Source organism: Polyodon spathula, chromosome 26 (genome assembly GCF_017654505.1).
Source record: "Polyodon spathula isolate WHYD16114869_AA chromosome 26, ASM1765450v1, whole genome shotgun sequence".
In the NCBI taxonomy this organism is placed as follows: Eukaryota; Metazoa; Chordata; class Actinopteri; order Acipenseriformes; family Polyodontidae; genus Polyodon; species Polyodon spathula.
In genome coordinates, this window is record NC_054559.1 from 445,299 (window position 1) to 464,718 (window position 19,420).

Here is a 19,420-nt window from a genome sequence, read left to right on the forward strand (position 1 = left end):
CTGACACCCTGGGATCCTTCAAGAAGCTGCTTGATGAGATTTTGGGATCAATAAGCTACTAACAACCAAATGAGCAAGATGGGCCGAATGGCCTCCTCTCGTTTGTAAACTTTCTTATGTTCTTATGTTCTTATGTTCTGGTAAGGTACAGAGAGAGAGATAGAGAAAGAAAGAACGAACGAACGAACGAAAGAAATAAGAGAAATAAAAGAAAGACAGGTCGTTTTATTGCAGTCCTGCTAACCTATCTCCTTTTCAAAATTCTACAGCACTAGCGGGACACTCCGGAAAGTACGACGGAGGAGTGACTACCCGGAAGTGCTGGGTTCACGGGAGCGCGTTGTTTTTCCGTGACTTGGACTACAAGGAGAAAGACGGATTGCTTTCGTTTGTTTTGCTATTGTTTGGGACTGCAACCCCGTTACACTCTGTGTGGTCGGGTTACACATCGTTGTGTATCCCGGCTTCCTTATTGTTTATTATTATTATTATTATTATTATTATTATTATTATTATTATTATTATTATTGTTATTTTGTTGAGTGTGCTTTCCCTGACCTGGGAAGTAAAAACCCAGGCACAGAAACTGGACTGGACTCTCTTGATTTACTCCGCCGCTACGCACAGTCGGCCACACGGACACAAAGACAGTGATCAAGGAACACAGAGACAGTGAGCACACCAGTCAAGGGACACAGAGACAGTGAGCACACCGACCAGGGGACACAGAGACAGTGAGCACACCGACCAGGGGACACAGAGACAGTGAGCACACTGACCAGGGAACACAGAGACAGTGAGCATACCGACCAGGGAACACAGAGACAGTGAGCACACTGACCAGGGAACACAGAGACAGTGAGCACACTGACCAGGGGACACAGAGACAGTGAGCATACCGACCAGGGGACACAGAGACAGTGAGCACACTGACCAGGGGACACAGAGACAGTGAGCACACCGACCAGGGGACACAGAGACAGTGAGCACACTGACCAGGGAACACAGAGACAGTGAGCATACCGACCAGGGGACACAGAGACAGTGAGCACACTGACCAGGGAACACAGAGACAGTGAGCATACCGACCAGGGGACACAGAGACAGTGAGCACACTGACCAGGGGACACAGAGACAGTGGGCACACTGACCAGGGGACAGAGAGACAGTGAGCATACCGACTAGGGGACACAGAGACAGTGAGCACACCGACCAGTGGACACAGAGACAGTAAGCACACTGACCAGGGGACACAGAGACAGTGAGCACACTGACCAGGGGACAGAGAGACAGTGAGCATACCGACTAGGGGACACAGAGACAGTGAGCACACTGACCAGTGGACACAGAGACAGTAAGCACACTGACCAGGGGACACAGAGACAGTGAGCACACTGACCAGGGGACACAGAGCTCTGCCCCCTCACCTGGTTAGGGAGGCTGGCCAGCAGGTAGAGCACCAAGTCTCCCACCCACTGGATGAGCAGTTGCAGAGACTGCAGGGTGGAGGTGATCGGCACAAACTCCTCCATCTTCAGATTGATCATCACCTTCTTGTTATCTGAGAGAGAGAGAAGGGGGGGTGTGACAAACCACCAGGGTGCAGAAAAGTTCACGATCAGCTCCCTACAAAAATGAGGGTTTGGTTTGGTTTTATCTTTTGTCAGTATCGTTCAGTTTGGGGAAAATCATAACCGTTGTATCCCTAGTTCAATAAAAAGCATGTTTGAATTAGTATTTAAAGCACTGTTAATAATATCTGACTTTGTCGTTATTTCAAATTATTTTTTATTCCTTGTTTCTATCTTCCATTTGGATCAAGTTAAACTGTCAGAATTGATTTTAGATCACTTTTAGCTTGTTCCCAATGACAGATAGAAGCAGTGTCATTTCCACACACTGGTCTGTACAGGAATATATTATATATTATATAAAGATACCGCAATTTAAAATTTCAGATTTGTATTTTTCGTTAACAAAATTTAAAACTGTTTACAAATTCTACAAATTTGTGACTAAGGCAGACATTAAAGGTTTGAATCGTTCAGTGTTTCTGTGCTGGTAGAAGAGGCTGCACAGCCCCAGTTACCTGTGTCAGTGTTCTTCATGCAGATCTCAGCCAGTCTGTCTCCAGGGCTCTTATCAGGGGTGTTGAGCATGTGAGGTCTTAGCAGTGATTTGAGTGTGGAGCCGATTGCTATGAGCAGGAGCTTGGCGTGGTAATCACAGGCCTGCTCCACGGTGGCACTCGACAGCTTACACAGAGACACCTCATAGCTACAATCCACGTCAACAGGACCTGGGCACAAGCATGACACAAACAGGACAGTCAAACCAGCCTTTTCACAGCACCTCTGTGTATCCATGCGATTTTATACAAGGAATATGTAACACTGCGATTCACCAGGGTGGACCCTATAGAAGCTTTCAACAATGCAGACCTGTATACAGGTGTAGGAAAATATCTCAGCTCAAAACTGCAGAGCACTCTTGTGGTGAAGAAAAAGGTAACTCTATTCAAATGCAGGTATAAGGAAGCACAGCAGTGTACTGTAAGCAAAAAAAAAACAAAAACAAAATTGTTCCAAAGTTGCACATTTTAGAAGACGCTTCCTCTATTAAGACCCTTTGGCTAATCAACCCTGTGTTACAATTTCTATGCCAGACAACTAGAACTGAGGAGCAGCTTAGACTAGTTATAAAATAAAATATAAAGAAAACTAAAGCTGTTCTTGTGTCATTTCAATAAGAATGATTTTTAACATGATAAAAAGTTAATGTAACAGTAAAAAGAAGCTACTTGATATTTAAGCGAGAAATATTCAGGAGATGTGTACAGGCTCACTGACATCTATCAGGCAGAATTGATGCCTGGGCAGTATTAGTGCTTAGGGATCACACACAGTATTGAAACTGCAAGGAGGGTGAGCAATACAGCAGGTATGTGTTGTGTACAATTGGGATCCCCTTTTCCCAGCACAGACTGGAATGCACTGTCATCATCTGACACCTCATCTGATATCTGCTTTGCATTGAAGTGTAAAGCATTATTTCAACACAGGATTTGTAGACTAATAAACACATCTTCGAATACAACTTGTGACCAGCTACAGCTGAGAGCAATTCAAGATCCAGTTGGTGGTCTGCAAGTAGCTTTGCAGTGCGTTTATCATGAATCACTAGAAACACACCTCTATCGCAACAAAATATATCATGCATTAGTAAGCATCTCTACTCATTATCTCAGCTCAGCCCCTCTCTGCCTGGGCCCTCACCTGCTGCAGGGCCTGGTTCTGGTGCATGTACTCCTCGTGAAGCTTGTCCACCAGGTTATGCACCATGCCAGGCTGCACGTGTAGCAAGATATCCCACCAGTCATAGCCGGTCACCATGCAGTACTCACTCCAGCAGGAACAGCAGGTGGCGCAGTGAGGCGTTCATGCCCACAGTGTGGCCCATGGAACGTGAGAAACGCAGCACGTGCAGCTGAAAGACAACAGCAGGTAGATCAAGCTACTGTTAACAGGAAGTCTACTGCAGAAGAGGAAGGTGCGTCGGGATTACCTGTTATTACACTACAGTTTATAAAGCGCAAGTTAAAATCTTATTGTCATTGTTTTTTTCCTTTATTATGGTGTTTGCAATCATTCTGATCGGGTCTGGTTCTGTTGCTCCCGTATGGAGTTATTTTTATTTTTCACTAAATCTGTCTTTACCTGGCCTTTGCATTTCCACTCAAATCATGTGAACCAAGCTAGTAGAGTGGATATGTTACATTGGCACATGATTTGAAATGAATGAGGAAAGCTGTTCTATGCCAGCACAGGATTCTCCAGAGCAGCTCAAAGCAGCTCAGAGCCAGGTAAAGGCAGATTCAGAGAAAATGACAATAATCCAACTCAGAACGAATGCCGACAACAACAAATATTAAGAAAATGTACAAAAATAAAATGTTTCTCTAATTATTTAAAAATATCTCAGGATAATCTGTATTGCTTACTAAATGGTGAGCACTGTTTTAACAATGAAGAGTTTCTAGAACACACCCACGGTCTGCAGAGACAGGCAGTGCACGATGTGAATACTGCCATCGTGAAACGCCAGGGCCAGCCCTGCGAGCGCAAAGCACACGCCACACATCCATCAGACACGGCACAGACCTGACAGCACACACAGCCCCTCATTGAGATGGGAACCATTTAGAGATTCAATGATTTACAAGTACTAAACATACTGACGGAAAAAAGAAAGACTTAAGATACGATATGTTTCAGTTTACTAAAACTAAAAATCTGACTGAATAGCTGCAAAGACATTTAAAAAAAAAAAAGAAACATGGTTTAACCAAGCTGCACTAAGACAGCGCTTCAGTGTGTTTCATGTTTAAACACAGCATCAGTTTTGCTGCATTTTCTTCTACCAAAGACTATGGCTCGCCCTTGTGGTCTTTTCACTTTGAGCACTAAATGGAACACTTTACCTCTAAATCATATTGGGTAGCTCAGTGAACTGCCAGCTGGATAGGCCGATGTTAAACCATTGTCATCTGCAGCAGTAGCAAAGTAATTGATTTAATATTTAATCAAGTCTTTTCCATAGACACTTAACTGAACTCACACACACACACACAGAAGGCAACACAGGTTACACAGGGGATGTATACTTCAGTACAGAGCACAAAGTTACAAAATTAATCACAAATTACTTTAGATAAAACAGAACTGGAAAGCCAGCACATCCTGGAAGTTTACAGCACTGTATCCAGGAATGAAGTGGCTTTCAAAACGTGAACGGATATTCAAGTATTCTTTAATTGATAAGTATTGTATTACAATAAAATCATTTTGCCAGTACCTGCTCCGAGTTCTCCCTCGTGAGGAATTTGAGGTGTGTGACTGAGGGGTACTTGTCCTTGCATGCCGGGTCTGTGGTGCAGCGCATGAAAAGAGAGGGCAGGAGCTCAGTGTCAGTGTGGCACTTCTCGTTCACCACCCCCACGCACACCTTGTAGAACTGCACCGGGGAGGAGCTGCTGCCGTCGGTGGCCACCACCACGATGTTCCCCCTCCCGTGAAGGCGATGTCTGCCAGCACCTCGCGGCCCCGCAGTCGGCACAGGCTCTCGCTGCCAGTCAGCTGGACAACAGCCCGCTCACTGTCACCGCCATCCAGCCCTCCATTGGCTTCCCTCCAAACAGAGTCAGAGATGGAAAGAACTTCACCCGCGAAAACTTCTCCCTGAAATTCGATGAGCCTGACTGGGGTACAAGGACACTTTCACAAGAGGCAGCCAACATCGTTGCTGTTTCCCACTTACCATCACACTTTTAAGTTTCTGAGGCAGGTTGAGAAACAACTTCCTAAACATTTAAATGTTAGGATTAAACATGTTTAAAACATAATGGGAAAGTCTGGAACTAATCAGAAAAGCCATCAGCCACATCAGCCTACAGCTAACATCTACATTCACATAGTTTTGACAAGGGGTAAAAGTTTCCATCGTTATCAGCCAGGTACCAATTTCTGTGTACTTTGGGTGACAGTCCTTGTATCTTCCTTGCCCTACCTTCTCGACATGCAGGGCCAGTTTGACCCCGTTGTGCAGCCAGGACAGGGCGACGATGGGGTCTCCCTCCACAGCACTCCCCAGGGAACTCTCCCAGCCATTCACCAGATGCTCTGCCATCTACCAGCATTTAATCTGCCCGTCCGCGTCAGCAGAGAGCAGCCGCGAGCATGAAACCCAGCAAACACAGTCTGACTCACAAATCTTGGAAATCTGCCACCTCTTGGTAGTGGCTGAAATATGCAAGTAAGGAATAAGACTGCCAAACAGTTTGTACTGCAGTGGGAGTGATATACCCACCCCTCGTTATATCACCCCTCTATACTGGGGATTCGAATATATCACGGCCCTGAAGTTGGCTCCCCATTTTTACAGTCTAACTGCGCATGCCTTAGCTGCAATATACATAGGCAATTTCGCTTAGAATTAGTTCGTTTTATTTCATACTGCACATCACAAACAAAGATATACAGAATAATCAAAATAAAGCATTAATATTGTACTGTTATCATATACACACGTATTGCACAATAACACCAAGCAAATTAAATATCTACTTGCTGAAGCGGTTTTAATTTTAGCCAAAAGGTGTTCACGTGTGGCAGCAATGCCCTAGCAAAAGTAACACAGCAGTGACATCAGCTCCCTAGCAACAAACCAACTATGTTGGCAATGGATTCTTTCAATGCAGCGGGTTTGTGCATTTGAAAAAGGAGAGGAAGACTCATAAAATTAATTGGAGACTGAAGTTAATGAGAAGCAGTTACCCTAGGCAATACAAATTAAAATGGCACGCTGCTTTTTATACAAAAATGTTTAAAACGCTAGTTGTGTAGAGTATTTATATTGGACCCTGATGCCCCCGATAAAACGAGGTAGTGGTTGTACAGTATTTGTTAGCCTATTTGTTTTTCTAAAGTGGATTTATATCGGACCCCGAAACCCGCGATATATCGAGCGAGTGGTGTATTAGCTTCAAATGACATTTTCATAGTGTGTGTGTGTGTGTGTGTTTTTAATGCTAAATGCTACTGCATTTTTTTTCTTTTTCTTTTATAAATCTGTGTTAAGATGCTTCGACTTTAAGTTCTGGAGCTTTTCATTTCTAGTTGCCTGCCATACAGTATCCATTTCTAATGCAGCCTAGACCAGCCCGTGCCTTTATATTAGTGAGCTCCAGCACCACCTTGTGCACAGCAGTGTACTTCAGCAAATTAAAAGAAAACTTGGTCCGGACTGGCAGAATGCTAGACGGTGCTGGCTCTCACTTCTATGGTGACGCGTTGGCTGATCTAGCCTATACGTTACACCTATCTGTGTCAGAAACTACTGTAAAACCTAAATTGGTTCAAACTGCTCTGCAATGAGAGTCTTATTGAAGACCACTCTATGGATGAAAATATCCTGTGATGCCCCCCACCTCCATCTCCCACTCCACCTCCCCCCCTCCACACCCTAACCCATCCCACCCTCTCCCACCCCCCTACTCCTCACACCCACCTCACCACCCACCCCCCCTACAGCCAGACAAACTACACAAAACAACACACAAGAACCTAAAAACTAACCAAACAACACTACCACTACTCCTCCCACTAACCGCCGCACACACCTCCCTCCCTCACAGGTGTGAGTTATTTTATAGGATCTACTGATTTACACCAGCTGTTGGCTAAATGAAGAGAAGAATACATCTTGATTCTGTACACTACATGCTGGCTGCCCCTCTGACCCTTACCGGACTGGTCCCATTCCAGGCACATGATGACCTCATTGTGTCCTGAACTGATGGAGTAGATATCCCAGAGGTGCTCGGTATCAATGATGTGGATCCTACGAGTCATGTCTGAAAAGCAAAGGAATGACAGTAGGAAGCGCTAGTTTTGATTGCCTTGCCTAACATGCAGGTAGTCCAATCCCTACATTGATAGCATTTACCAGATGTAGGGCCTAAATAATACAACGATACAAATATCCGTTTTCCTCGCCTTTCTCCTCCTCGTTTTTGAGGTCGGTGGTGAAGGCAACGAGGTTCCTGCAGGACCAGGCACACACGAGTGGGATGGAGGGGAAGTGGTGCTTTTCGGTCTCTTTTCCCACTCGCAGACTTAAGCGACGTCCATCTTCTGAGCAGAAACGAGTCCCGGTGGGCTCATTTGTTTATTTAAAGCTCACTGCATTACATTGCCAAATCGTGTCCAAAGCCTGGTGCGAAAGAAAGGAGACGAATAATCCGATATGTATTTGGCCTTTACTTTTTTTTTTTCTTTTTTGTGTTAGAAATAGACGTTAAATTGCTTTGTTTGATCAAATATTTTGGAAAAAATGTTTGTAAAACATTCAAAACTGCAATACTAGATGGTAAATATTCATTCAACATTTTGACTGAAAAAAACAAAAGGTTAATTTCAAAATACTAATTTTACTCAGTTGCATTTTTTCATTGTATAAAATTTGCAGTTTAAACGACTGATCAATAAAACAACATTTTGTAACATAAAATGCAAGAAAAGTAGGTATCTGAGCATTAAAAAAACTACCGATATTTACAGTAACTAAAGTAGGTGACTTTTTTTACTGCCAAAAATACTGAGAGGTGCTCGGCTTCGTCACAAGTCACCTTTTTAAGATAACGCGGAGATGTCGTACTGCACGTATTTAACATTCATTATATTAAAATTATAACAATCGGACAAGAATAAAAACACCATTGAACACAGCAGGCACAACAACACCAAAAAGATCCCAGTCCTTACTAACCAGACTAGCAATATGCCTGTGTTTTTTTTAGTTAATTTCAAATAAAATGAAATATATTTTAGATATGGTGGTGATCACAAACAGTAAATAATTTAGTCAAATGAGACAGTAACTTAATTTCAGTAAATAATTTATTCAAAGAAGACAGTAACTTGATTTTATAACAAGATATTTTTGTAGGCATATCTCATAGTTTCGGGACCTTATCCACACACACACACACACAAAAAAAAAAACCGTCAGGAATATTAGACTGTAGGTAGAAGTGGCGTAAAAAAAGAAAGAAAAAAAGGCCTTATTAATGATTACAGTTTTATTTATTTATGTATTTATGTATTTAATTAAACTGTATTGAAGAGTTTATGTAATATGAATTCTGGAATTGTATAATGTATTTACATCACTTTTAATTATGGTAATATTATAAATACATTTACAGTAGCCTACTTTAGACAAAGTACATTTTGATTTGTACTGCAAAATATAACTGTTAATACCACGTAGTAAGTATAGTATTTTGCTATATTACAGCTGAGCTCTGTGGTGATGGCTGCAATCGCTGAACTTTTCACACAGCACTAGAATTAGATCTCTGCGCATGCGCTGATGAAGAAATTGTAATCACGAGTTAATTTTTCTTATTAGTTATATATTTCATTGGTGATTCCTGGGCAACAGTGAAATAGATTTCAAACACTGAGAAAATCATCCCAAAAGTGACACCTTGCAAGGAGCGTATATGGGGCTTATGGCTTCGTGTGATTACGTCACCTAATAGCCCTGCTGCTGCCTTCCCCCGTGCACGCTACAGTATTATGCCATTAATGGACAAAGTGGCCTTAAATATCCCGAGCTTCAATAACATATTGGTGAACTTTGAAACCAAACCTGTCAGGGGGAAACAAAAATGTTGAAGTTTAAAATTAACTACTATAATATACTGATGGCAATAGCATTGGAACACACGTCCCTTTAGTTTGCAGGTTACATCAACTAGGTTCAACAACAGTAAGCCAGTATTAAGCCAGTAGCCAGTATATGCTATAACTTACTAAACATTTTAAAAGCTTAATTAGAGACATGGTAAAAGCATAACAAATCACAGAGCAAACTAAACAGGGTTTGCAATCAGTCACCATTACATACATGAAGTGTTGTGTACTTCCATTGTGTTGGAGTTATCAGGGTTTATCACATTTCTGTTTGTGACGTTAGAGCGACTTAATATTCAAAATGATCCTGAAAGAGTTTCATTATAATGTCCTACATTTCCCCAGACACTGTGGTCCAGTCGGTATTAGTGTGTTTTTATTCTTGCAACGTACTTTTAACTTAATATGGTTTTGTTTGCTGTTTCTTTTTTGAAAGCTGATATGTTCTGTTTTTAATGAAGCAGTTATCGATTTTTTTAAATATTGCATTCTGTAGTATCTCCGTCTGACCTGCAGTCGCCGCTGTCTCCACTTAACTCCTCTACCGGTCGACTCCGCCTGTGGCGACTCTTGTCCCCGCGAGTGTCGTTGGCAGAGAGAAGAGGCTGGAGAAAATGGCAGCAGCAAAAACAACGATCAGGAGAGAGAAACTGTGAACACCTGACAAGCTTGTGGCTCTCCTGGGACAGGTCGGCAGCCTGTACAGCGAAAGAGAGTCACTAGGGCATGGAACATTACTGCTTTGAAAAATCGCAAATAGGGAGAAAAAAAAAAAACAACTAACCTGTCTGAAAATAACGGACTTCTTTGGAAATATGGAAGTGTGTTTAACCAACAGGTTCATATTGACAGGCTGAATTAGGAAAGGATGTAAACACATTTGTATTCGTAGGCCACGGTAACTCGATTGTTTAGGGGACGTAGAGAAGAAGAACATATTCTTCAGAAATCCCCCGTTGATGTTTTCTGTTCGTCTTAAATTATTGTTCAGTGCCTGTTCGAACAATTCTGTTACGGCGGATTTAATTTATAAACCCAAATAGATATTGTGTGAGTCAGTCACATAGGTAGTAGCATAGCAGCCGTTCTAAATATTATTTTATAGCACAGAAACCAAGCCAGATATTTTATTGATATTATATCTGTTTTTATTAAAGTTAATTTAAGTTTAAACTGTTGCGCTTTAACGATACCAAGAAGATGTCGGAGAACCAGGCAAATGCAAATAACAACCCTTTGAATAACAACGCCGGCGGGGGAAACAGAATGAGGAACCCCAATATCAACCAGAACCCGCTGATCAACGTCCGCGACCGGCTTTTCCACGCCCTCTTCTTTAAAATGGCAGTTACATATGCCAGACTGTTCCCTCCGTCTTTCCGAAGAATCTTCGAGTTCTTTGTCCTACTTAAGGTAAGGCTGCGTGGATTAGATAATATACATTGACATCCATAGTGCGTTGCAGGGCATGCAATGTTCTGGTGTTAGGAGTTGGATTCGAGGGATGTCATTGGATCATTTTAGTATACAACGCATAAGCCGCACCTAAGATGTTGAGGTTTATTAAGGGTACAGTAAAATTGGAATGGCTTAAACTGCTCTCTCTGTGTGTGTGTGTCCCATGTTGTTGTAGCTGTCTGACTTACAGCAAGTGAAGCGCACTGCTTCCCTGGCATGTGTATGGGAGAGGGAGATACTGTTATTAAAGGACCCACATTCTTCTTGATACACGTGATTAGCAAAAGCACGTCAAATGGGGGGAGGAGGAGGATAGGTACTGTGATGTAAAAGATCATTTCATTTATTCTGTACGCCCAGCCAATTGAAATGAGAGGACACAGACTACATTACACTAACTCTTCAGTGCCTATAGGGAGTTTCATAAAAATAGATGAAATCAGCATTGTGGCAGACATCATAAGATGGGCAACGCAGCCGACAATTGATAAACCCATTCAGTCATACAGCCACCAGGAGATGGTCATGCAATGTGAACAGCTAGAGTTGAGAAAAAATTAAATTCTGGTGACAGTCTCCCTTGAATCAAGTTGTATTACTGGAGAGACTAGGAATTGCCCTCAGCGATTGATAGCAGTTTGTGAGGTAAATATGTAGGTAGGAATTTAAATGTAATGTTAAGGGCACTATGCACACAGCACTTGTATAAGAGGCACATCGTGTTAAATTCTGATATCCAAGGTGCTCTAAAAGTACCAGGGTAACTTGATGGGCATTTACTGTACCATGGGAGAGAGAGTGATCTAGTTGGCATCTTATGTCACTGTGGGGTCCTGTTATTTAATCATTTGCATAGCAGATTGACCTGCATACTATAGAAAACCCATCAAAGAAGCTTGCAAATTATTCATTGGTGCGGCATTTCATTATGATGTGCTTGGAATTCCTGTTGATGTCACGAGGAAGCAAGCCATTGCGCACACAGACTGACAACACCCCTTGTGATGCAAGAGACCTGCTTTATCAAGATCTTTACTCCAGGTGCAATGGCATATCTGTGAACTGACTGATTGAACACTGATTACATTATAAATCACAATAATGTAAATAGGCTCTGTAATTCCAGTCTGAGCCTGGCACATTTCTACAATGGTGGTATAGTGTAGTCTGTTGGTAGGCACCCATGTTCCTGCCACACATTTTTTGGATGTAGATAATGGGGATCTAGCAAACCCAAAACCCACCTTGTACTCAGTGGTTGTGTGGCTATAGTGTGATGAGTGACTGCTAGGAACTTGTATGTAATGGAACACAACACCTGTTCGTTGTCTTTGCAGCAGCAGTACATTTCTTAAGAATGTTTGAATCAGGTTTGAGTTCAGCCTCTCCTGGTTTATCACAGTTTGATAAGGGCAGCAGTTTGGCCCGTGTGTGTTACGCTGTAAAGTCATTAATATCACACTGTAAAGATAAATTGTAAGCCTGGGAATCTGTACCAAGGTGTAGGGATGTAGGTGAAAGCCATGAGCAAGGAACATCCATTTTCCTTCTGAAGTCTTGCTGTTTTTGATCTGCAGACCATCCTACTCTCTTGGCATACTCCCTGCTTGTTATATGAAAATGCCCAAACCATGAGTTTTCACGATCGAGTTGAGGGGGAAAAAACAATAATTTACAGAAAGATCACCAAATAATGTAGCTTTAGCTACATCAACATACACAAGGGCTTTTAAATAGTACACCAAAACCAATAATATAAAGACTATTGCTTTTGACTGCTGACAAGATTAAATGTTACTTTAGATTACAAAACTTAGTTAAAAGTCATTTCACACTAACATAACTATTTTGTTTTTACATTTATTTTATAATACTTTAAGATGCAGGCTTTCACGTCAGCCACATAGCAAAACAGACGGTGTCTGAAGTAAACTGTGTTCATAGTTCTCTGTGCATGTCCGGCGTAGATATGAATATAACTTATTTATATTCAATATGCATTTTTTAACTTTGTCATTGTGGAGTACCTTGTGTAGATTATACATGTAAAGTCTAATTTAAAAAGCATCGTGGAGTACACTCAAGTGCCAACAAATTGTGAAAACTTTGTTGATAAATATATAATATACACACACAAAATCAGCATGTCAGACGATTGTTTTTATTACCATGTTCAAAATTAAACAGTATATATTCTTCAATAATAAGAATGATATGTTTAAATTGGTTGTTTCTGAGTAGTCTACTGCCAGAATTGTTGCACAATCTCTTATTATTAATATACAGTGCCTGTAGAAAGTCTACACCCCCTTTCAGAATTTTCACTTTTTATTGCCTTATAGCCTGGAATTAATGCATTAAAAATGTATTTTATTCATTTGTCTACACATCCTACCCCACAACTTCCAAGTGAAAAAAATCTTCTAGAAATTTGTAGAAAATTAATTAAAAATAAAAACTGAAATAGCTTGGTTGGATAAGTGTCCACGCCTTAAAGGATAAATTCAGCAGTTCCTGTAGGTTTCCTCTGCTGGGTAGGGCATTTCGAAGCAAAGACTCAACCATGAGTACCAAGGCGCTTTCAAAAGAACTCCAGGACCAAGTGTTGAAATGCACAGATCTGGGGATGGGTATAAAAAAAATATCACAGGCCTTGAATATCCTTTAGAGCACAGTCAAGATGATTATTAAGAGGTGGAAGGTGTATGGCACCACCAAGACCCTACCTAGATCAGGCCGTCCCTCCAAACTGGATGACCGAGCAAGAAGGAGACTGATCAGAGAGGCTACCAAGAGGCCAATGACAACTTTACAAGAGCTAGACACAGGAGATTCTGTAGCCATGTGGCAAAAAGTTTTGTGGTCTGTTGAAACTAAAATGGAACTTTCTGGCCTAAATGCAAATAGGTACTGTATCTGTAATTCTACTTTTATTCACACTCTCCTTGCTATTATTATTATTAGTGCTAGTATTGACAAATACTGTAATAAAGAAAATCAAAGAATAACAGAACTAATATTAATAATTTAGCTAATGCCTTTGTCCTTAACTTACTCCAGCAGCTTATATTGTTTGTTTTGGATTGTCCTTTTACTGTAGCGAACAAAAGGCTTTGGACCCAAACAGGGTTGTTCTAGTGAGGGTGTACTGTATTTAGTATTTGACTTGTATGTTTAATACACAACACTTGCACATTTTAATATATAATGTGTGCACATTTGTTATTTCATTTTTGTTGTTTTTCACCTCTGTGAACGTGTGGGTTGCTGTGCGTCGTGAAAGGGTGATGCAGGTGCTCCAACAAGGACAAATATAAAGTTCACGGTTCAAGTTTTTCTTAAATTTTTCTTTTGGTCACCTTGACCGGGTTTAAATAATAATGCTGTCTCTACCCACCAATGGGTATTGCCAGTGTCAAAACAAGGGGTTTTCAGTCCCGAAAAAATAATTACAACAAGCACAGACACAACACAAACACAGATGCGTCTCCAAACAGTGCGGGCTCTGGGTGCAGGTGCGGTGACATCCGGGTTTAATACTGGCTCGAAGCGGCAGCTCCCGGGTTAGTATTAGCCATCTGGCGAAGACAAACGTACAGTTAGTTGCACAAACAAAGCACTCACGGTTTCACCTTTCTTCGTTCCTCTCATTAACCACAACAAAAGGATCCGATCACGATGTCACTTCCCCCTAAAGTACCCATAGCCCCGCCTCCTCCGATAGCTAGTTCAATCACGTCTCCTCCAATTCATGAGTGAAACTTCGCTCATCGTACTAGGGCGATGACTCCTGGTACTGTGATGTCATCCCTTTCCTGAATGGCCGGCTTCCGACTGCCCCCGGAATAAACTGAATAAACCATTCAGTACAGGGCACGTAATTCCTGCTGTGTAGTGCTCTCATAAGTCGAGAGGGACATTGTTGATCCAGATTCATTTGCTCTTTGTCACAACCTCCCATAGTGTTCAACATTTAACAGAGGGTATAAAGTAGTTTGGGTCAGAATCCAATATCATCCCTTACAAAAAAAGTAACATTCTGCAAGTGTACTTGTGCCAAAATTGTCTGGTTTTAGTATACTATTGGTACCGTTATGCTATCCTATTTTGGCACAAGTATACTGCAGTATACAACTTTGTATATTCTTTTTTGTAAATAATGTAATGTAGTTCTCAAATATTGGACATTTCTTAAATTGTATCTTACTTCTCTTTTGCATACCTATATTGTCTCTTGCTAGATATGCACCTCCAGATTCTGTCAAATACTTTTAGAAAACCAGAAAACTTCTGCTCTGGATCAAAAAGCTATAGTGCTCTTCAGCTGCTCACCTATGTGGATAGCTATTGAAAAATTAGTAGAAACTAACTAAAACACAAGTGTGGGGAAAAACAAACGGAAGTCTGGAAAAAGTATATGAACCCTGAGATACTGTACCTATATTGAGTACAGTGTACTTTGTACAAATCACAGTCCATAGGTCAATTTTGGGCAACTTGACATTTTTTTGGACAAGCTCCAGCATATTAACTGTGCTCCATAGATTCTACCATTCTGCTCTCGCTGGATCAGAATGTTTTGAGAGACTGAGTCCAATTAAAGATGCTTTTGCCTGATGAGATAGATTTGGAACTTTCAGCAGGCAAAGCGTGACCTTCAATGCAATGAAGTTCTTCACACAGGCCTTACGCAGATCTGCTAATAATACTTTCTACTGGTTATATATTCTTTAAACACATTAGTCATTACAATATTTGTTTAAAAAATGTTCGGTTCAGCTGGGGGGGGGTCAATGTCAATCTAAAGTATTTTAACTCTCACAAGTGAGAGTTTATAGTAACATACGATCTGTTCATTTACATGCTCACTGAGCTACAAAATACAAATCTCATTCGCTGACCTGCATAGCTGCATGTGAATGCTGTGTGCTAAACAACCAAACAATTTACACATACTCGCAAATTTGTATTTTCAATGCATGGCATCCTGCATTTTTAAAGGAAATAAAGGTTGTCCCAAACCAAATGTGTTTTTGTATCCATTTCCAAGACTTGTTCAAATTCACGATTTTCACGACTTCTGTGACCTCCGTGGCAAAGTCGTATCCTTCCTTATAACTGATGGCCGTAATATGTGCACTAATTTATCAATACTACACTTGTGTCTTGCAAAGTGAAAAAAAAGATTAGACTGAAAACTTGTTTCATAATAGCAAAGTATAGAAATGCGGCCATCAGTATAATGTCCCTGTTACTTTTTAGGGTCCTTGTTTAAAAACGGGCACCCTTATGCCCTGATCTGTCTGTCATACCAATAATTAAACCATATATATATATAAAATCTGATAAACTAAAAATTTTGTACAATATTCTTACCTTAAGTGCTGTGCAATTATGAGAACCCTCTGTATGTGTGTACATTGGTTTACATTTACCAACACTGTTGATGCAGTATAGGCCAAATACAATATAATGTCTTTAATTTCATATTCCTCACGTTGGTCAACTCTCTTTCCCTGGCTAAACTCTAGGCAGTTCAGTTCATCATGTGAGGCCCACTTCATGCTGCTCAGCTCATTAATCCTACTCCCAGTCACTGTCCCTCCTGCATGCTTCATACTGGGGGTGGGGTTGGGTATTAAGTTCACTGGCACCCGAGGAGTGCTTAGGGCAAGTGATTGACAGTCATTTTCTGAGCAAAATAAATACAAAAAATTCAGAAGTGTAAAAGCAAAGAACTAAAAACCAACCTCATGCCTAAAGGTTGGCAGTTGTTCCAAACATGAATTGAGTGGGTTAGTTCGACGAAACAGACGCAACATTTTCAATGAATATAGCCTTGTTGAACTGAGTGCTGAACTCCCCACATTCCAGGTTGTTGTTAAACTGCTCGCGGTGGTAGGCCTATGTTTCAGTAACTGCTGCAGTAATTGTGAGGACATTTACCAAGCAGCAGGGAATAGTATAGCAACAGTCCTATAATAAACACCAGGTGGCAACCTTGCACTAGTTGCACTGTATATCCTTGTGGCAATGTTGCCAGCCCCTGTGTGTATTTCAGTGTTATATGTTGCGTGTTGTGTGATAATGTTGATGTATAGTCATTGGTACACGGGATATAAATGGGTCTTTGCTCACTTGCATTTGTATTTAGGCACGAGGATTGCACAGCACTTCACGTACAGGTAAAATGTAATAATATGCAAGCACAGGGAATTGCACTTTATTAGTTCACGTGCAGTTGTACCGAGACTCCAATTGAATGATTGAGTAGCAATCGAGTCTCGGTACAGCTGCATAAAAGCAACATGTTTTCACCCACTCGGGGTTGTGTGTTTGGTGAGTGGAGAAAGAGTGTGGAGAGGAGAGAATTTAAAACGATAACTAAACGTAAATCTATAACTGTTGTTTTGACTTGCCGTGTTTGTCTGTTAGTGCACTCTTTGTTTAGTGTTAGTCCGTTTTGTTTGTCTGTTTATTTTGGCGTCAAGTGCCGTGTCCTGTTTTATTTCATAATAATAAACTGCGCAGCAGCGCATCCATTTATCATTTCATCTCACAGTACTGTGTGTTTCTTCTGGTCTGACATCCCCACTACAGCCGTCTTGTCGCATGTGGTGTCAGAACCGGGACAACAGCGCCTCCAAAACTCAGGCCAGGAGGAGTACTGCAGAGGAAAAATCTATATTGAAGGACAATGGCAGAAGACGCCATCAGGCTGAGGGACTGGCTCCAGGACAATGCTGGGCTGGAGGCCCAGTCCGTGCCCATAGCCATCCGGGTCCTGTGGCTGATGGACAGGGAGCGATGGGAGGCTTACGAGATACCTCAAACTCCCTGGAGGAAGGTGTGGAGTTGGTCCTCTGCTACCTGGAGGCAGCTATAAACAGAACAGCAGCCCAGGTAGCAGGGTCTCTGGCGCCCAGACAGGGGGACCACGAGAGTCCAGCACCCAGTCAGGGGGACCGCGGGAATCCAAAGCCCGAGAGGGAGCTGTTCCCACTTCCACCAGGAGAGGAAGAATGCCTGCTGACCCCATCTCCACCAGCAGAGGAAGAATGCCTGCTGACCCCACCTCCACCAGCAGAGGAAGAATGCCTGCTGACCCCACCTCCACCAGCAGAGGAAGAATGCTTGCTGACCCCACCTCCACCGGCAGAGGAAGAATGCCTGCTGACCCCATCTCCACCAGCAGCGGAAGAATGCTTGCTGTCCCTAACTCCACCAGCAGAGGATGAATGCCTGCTGACCCCACCGTCGCCACCTGGAGGAGAGGAGTAGGTGCTGCCTCTGCCTCCATCACTTACCCCTGCAAGGGAGGGAGAGCTGCACCAGTCCCCTGTAACAAGGGTAGACTACACGCCGCTCCCATGTCCACCGCCAGGAGACTACACGCTGCTCCCACCTCTGCCGCCAGGAGACTACACGCCTCCGCCACCTCCACTGGCAGGAGCTGCCTCTGCCTTCACCACCTTCACCAGCAGAGGGTGAATGCCTGCGGGTCCCCGTCCACCAGCAGAGGGTGAATGCCTGATAGGTCCCCGTCCACCAGCAGAGGGTGAATGCCTGCTGGGTCCCCCGTCCACCAGCAGAGGGTGAATGCCTGCTGGGTCTCCTGTCCACCAGCAGAGGGTGAATGCCTGCTGGTATTACTTCCCCTACCATCATGAGGAGAGGAGCTGGAGCTGCCTCTGCCTCCATCACCATCGGGGAGAGGAGTAGGAGCTGCCTCACCCTTCACCAGAAGGACCAGCACTGGATGCTGGCGGTCCTCAGCAGCCTTTGCATAGGCTGCTGAGGGAAGCACAGGGAAGAACTGCCTGGCCGCAGTGGCCAAGAGGGAGAAAACCTACACCCCAGCTTGTCCTGACTTCCTTCACATCTTCCCAAGGATGCCTGCCGCTCCGCATTGCCTGGGGTTGCCTCTGTCTCCACATTGCCTGTGGAGCCACCATTGGCAGGGTACGCGGGAGAAGCGGAGCTGCTGCCTCTGGCCAGGGGCTCCGTTCCCGAGTTCTGCTCCCGAGGGTCCGCTGCTGCCTTCGCCAGGGGCTGCCGGCTCTGCTTCGCCTGAGGTCACTGGATCTGCTTTGCCAGGGGTCGCTGTCAACTCTGCTTGGCCGCAGGGATCAGTGTGGCCGGAGCCCCACCAGAGGGAGCTGCAGGCTCTGAAGAAGTGGGAGAGGTCAGGAGACCACCTTCCACAGCAGTCTTTCTGCTGCCAGGACTGCCCCCGGCTGAATGAGTCATACTGTCAGCCTTTCTGCTGACAGTATTGCCCCTGGCAGTTTTTCCGCTGCCAGAGGTGCAACAGGACAGAGCAGCTTTTCCGCTATGGAAGTGGACCACCATGCTGTCAGCCGTGCCACTACAGGCAGAGGAGCCTACAGCATTTTCAGCCATGGGCCCAGTGAAGCCTCACTTCCCGGCCCAAGACCTTTGACCTGGACTGCTGGGTTTTTAAGGGGGGAGGTGGCCGTTGAGGCCAGGTGTGCTTTGCACAAATTGGGGTATATGTGGCAATGTTGCCCGCCCCTGTGTGTATTTCAGTGTTATATGTTGTGTGTTTGGTAATGTTGGTGTATAAACTGGTCTGTGGAACACAAGTTGTTTAAAATGTATATTTGTATTTAGGCATGAGGATTGGACAGCACTTCACATGCAGGTGGAATGTAGTAATATCCGAGCACAGGGAATTGCACTTT

The 19,420-nt window shown here is 43.1% G+C and overlaps 1 protein-coding gene and 1 pseudogene across 4 annotated transcripts in view; one reads left to right on the forward strand and one right to left on the reverse strand.

Moving 5' to 3' along the window:
• Nucleotides 1-327: 327 nt before the first annotated feature.
• LOC121300457 lies at nucleotides 328-7,409 on the reverse strand (annotated as a pseudogene).
• A 2,430-nt stretch (nucleotides 7,410-9,839) lies between these two features.
• The window catches only part of LOC121300647 (membralin-like), a 64,548-nt gene continuing 54,967 nt past the window's right edge, over nucleotides 9,840-19,420 (forward strand). For all 4 annotated transcript variants that reach the window (XM_041229285.1, XM_041229282.1, XM_041229283.1 and 1 more), the window contains exon 1: nucleotides 9,840-10,670. In XM_041229285.1, coding sequence (XP_041085219.1) covers nucleotides 10,458-10,670 — 213 coding nt within the window. In that variant the 5' untranslated portion in view covers nucleotides 9,840-10,457. The remainder of the gene's footprint in view (nucleotides 10,671-19,420) is intronic.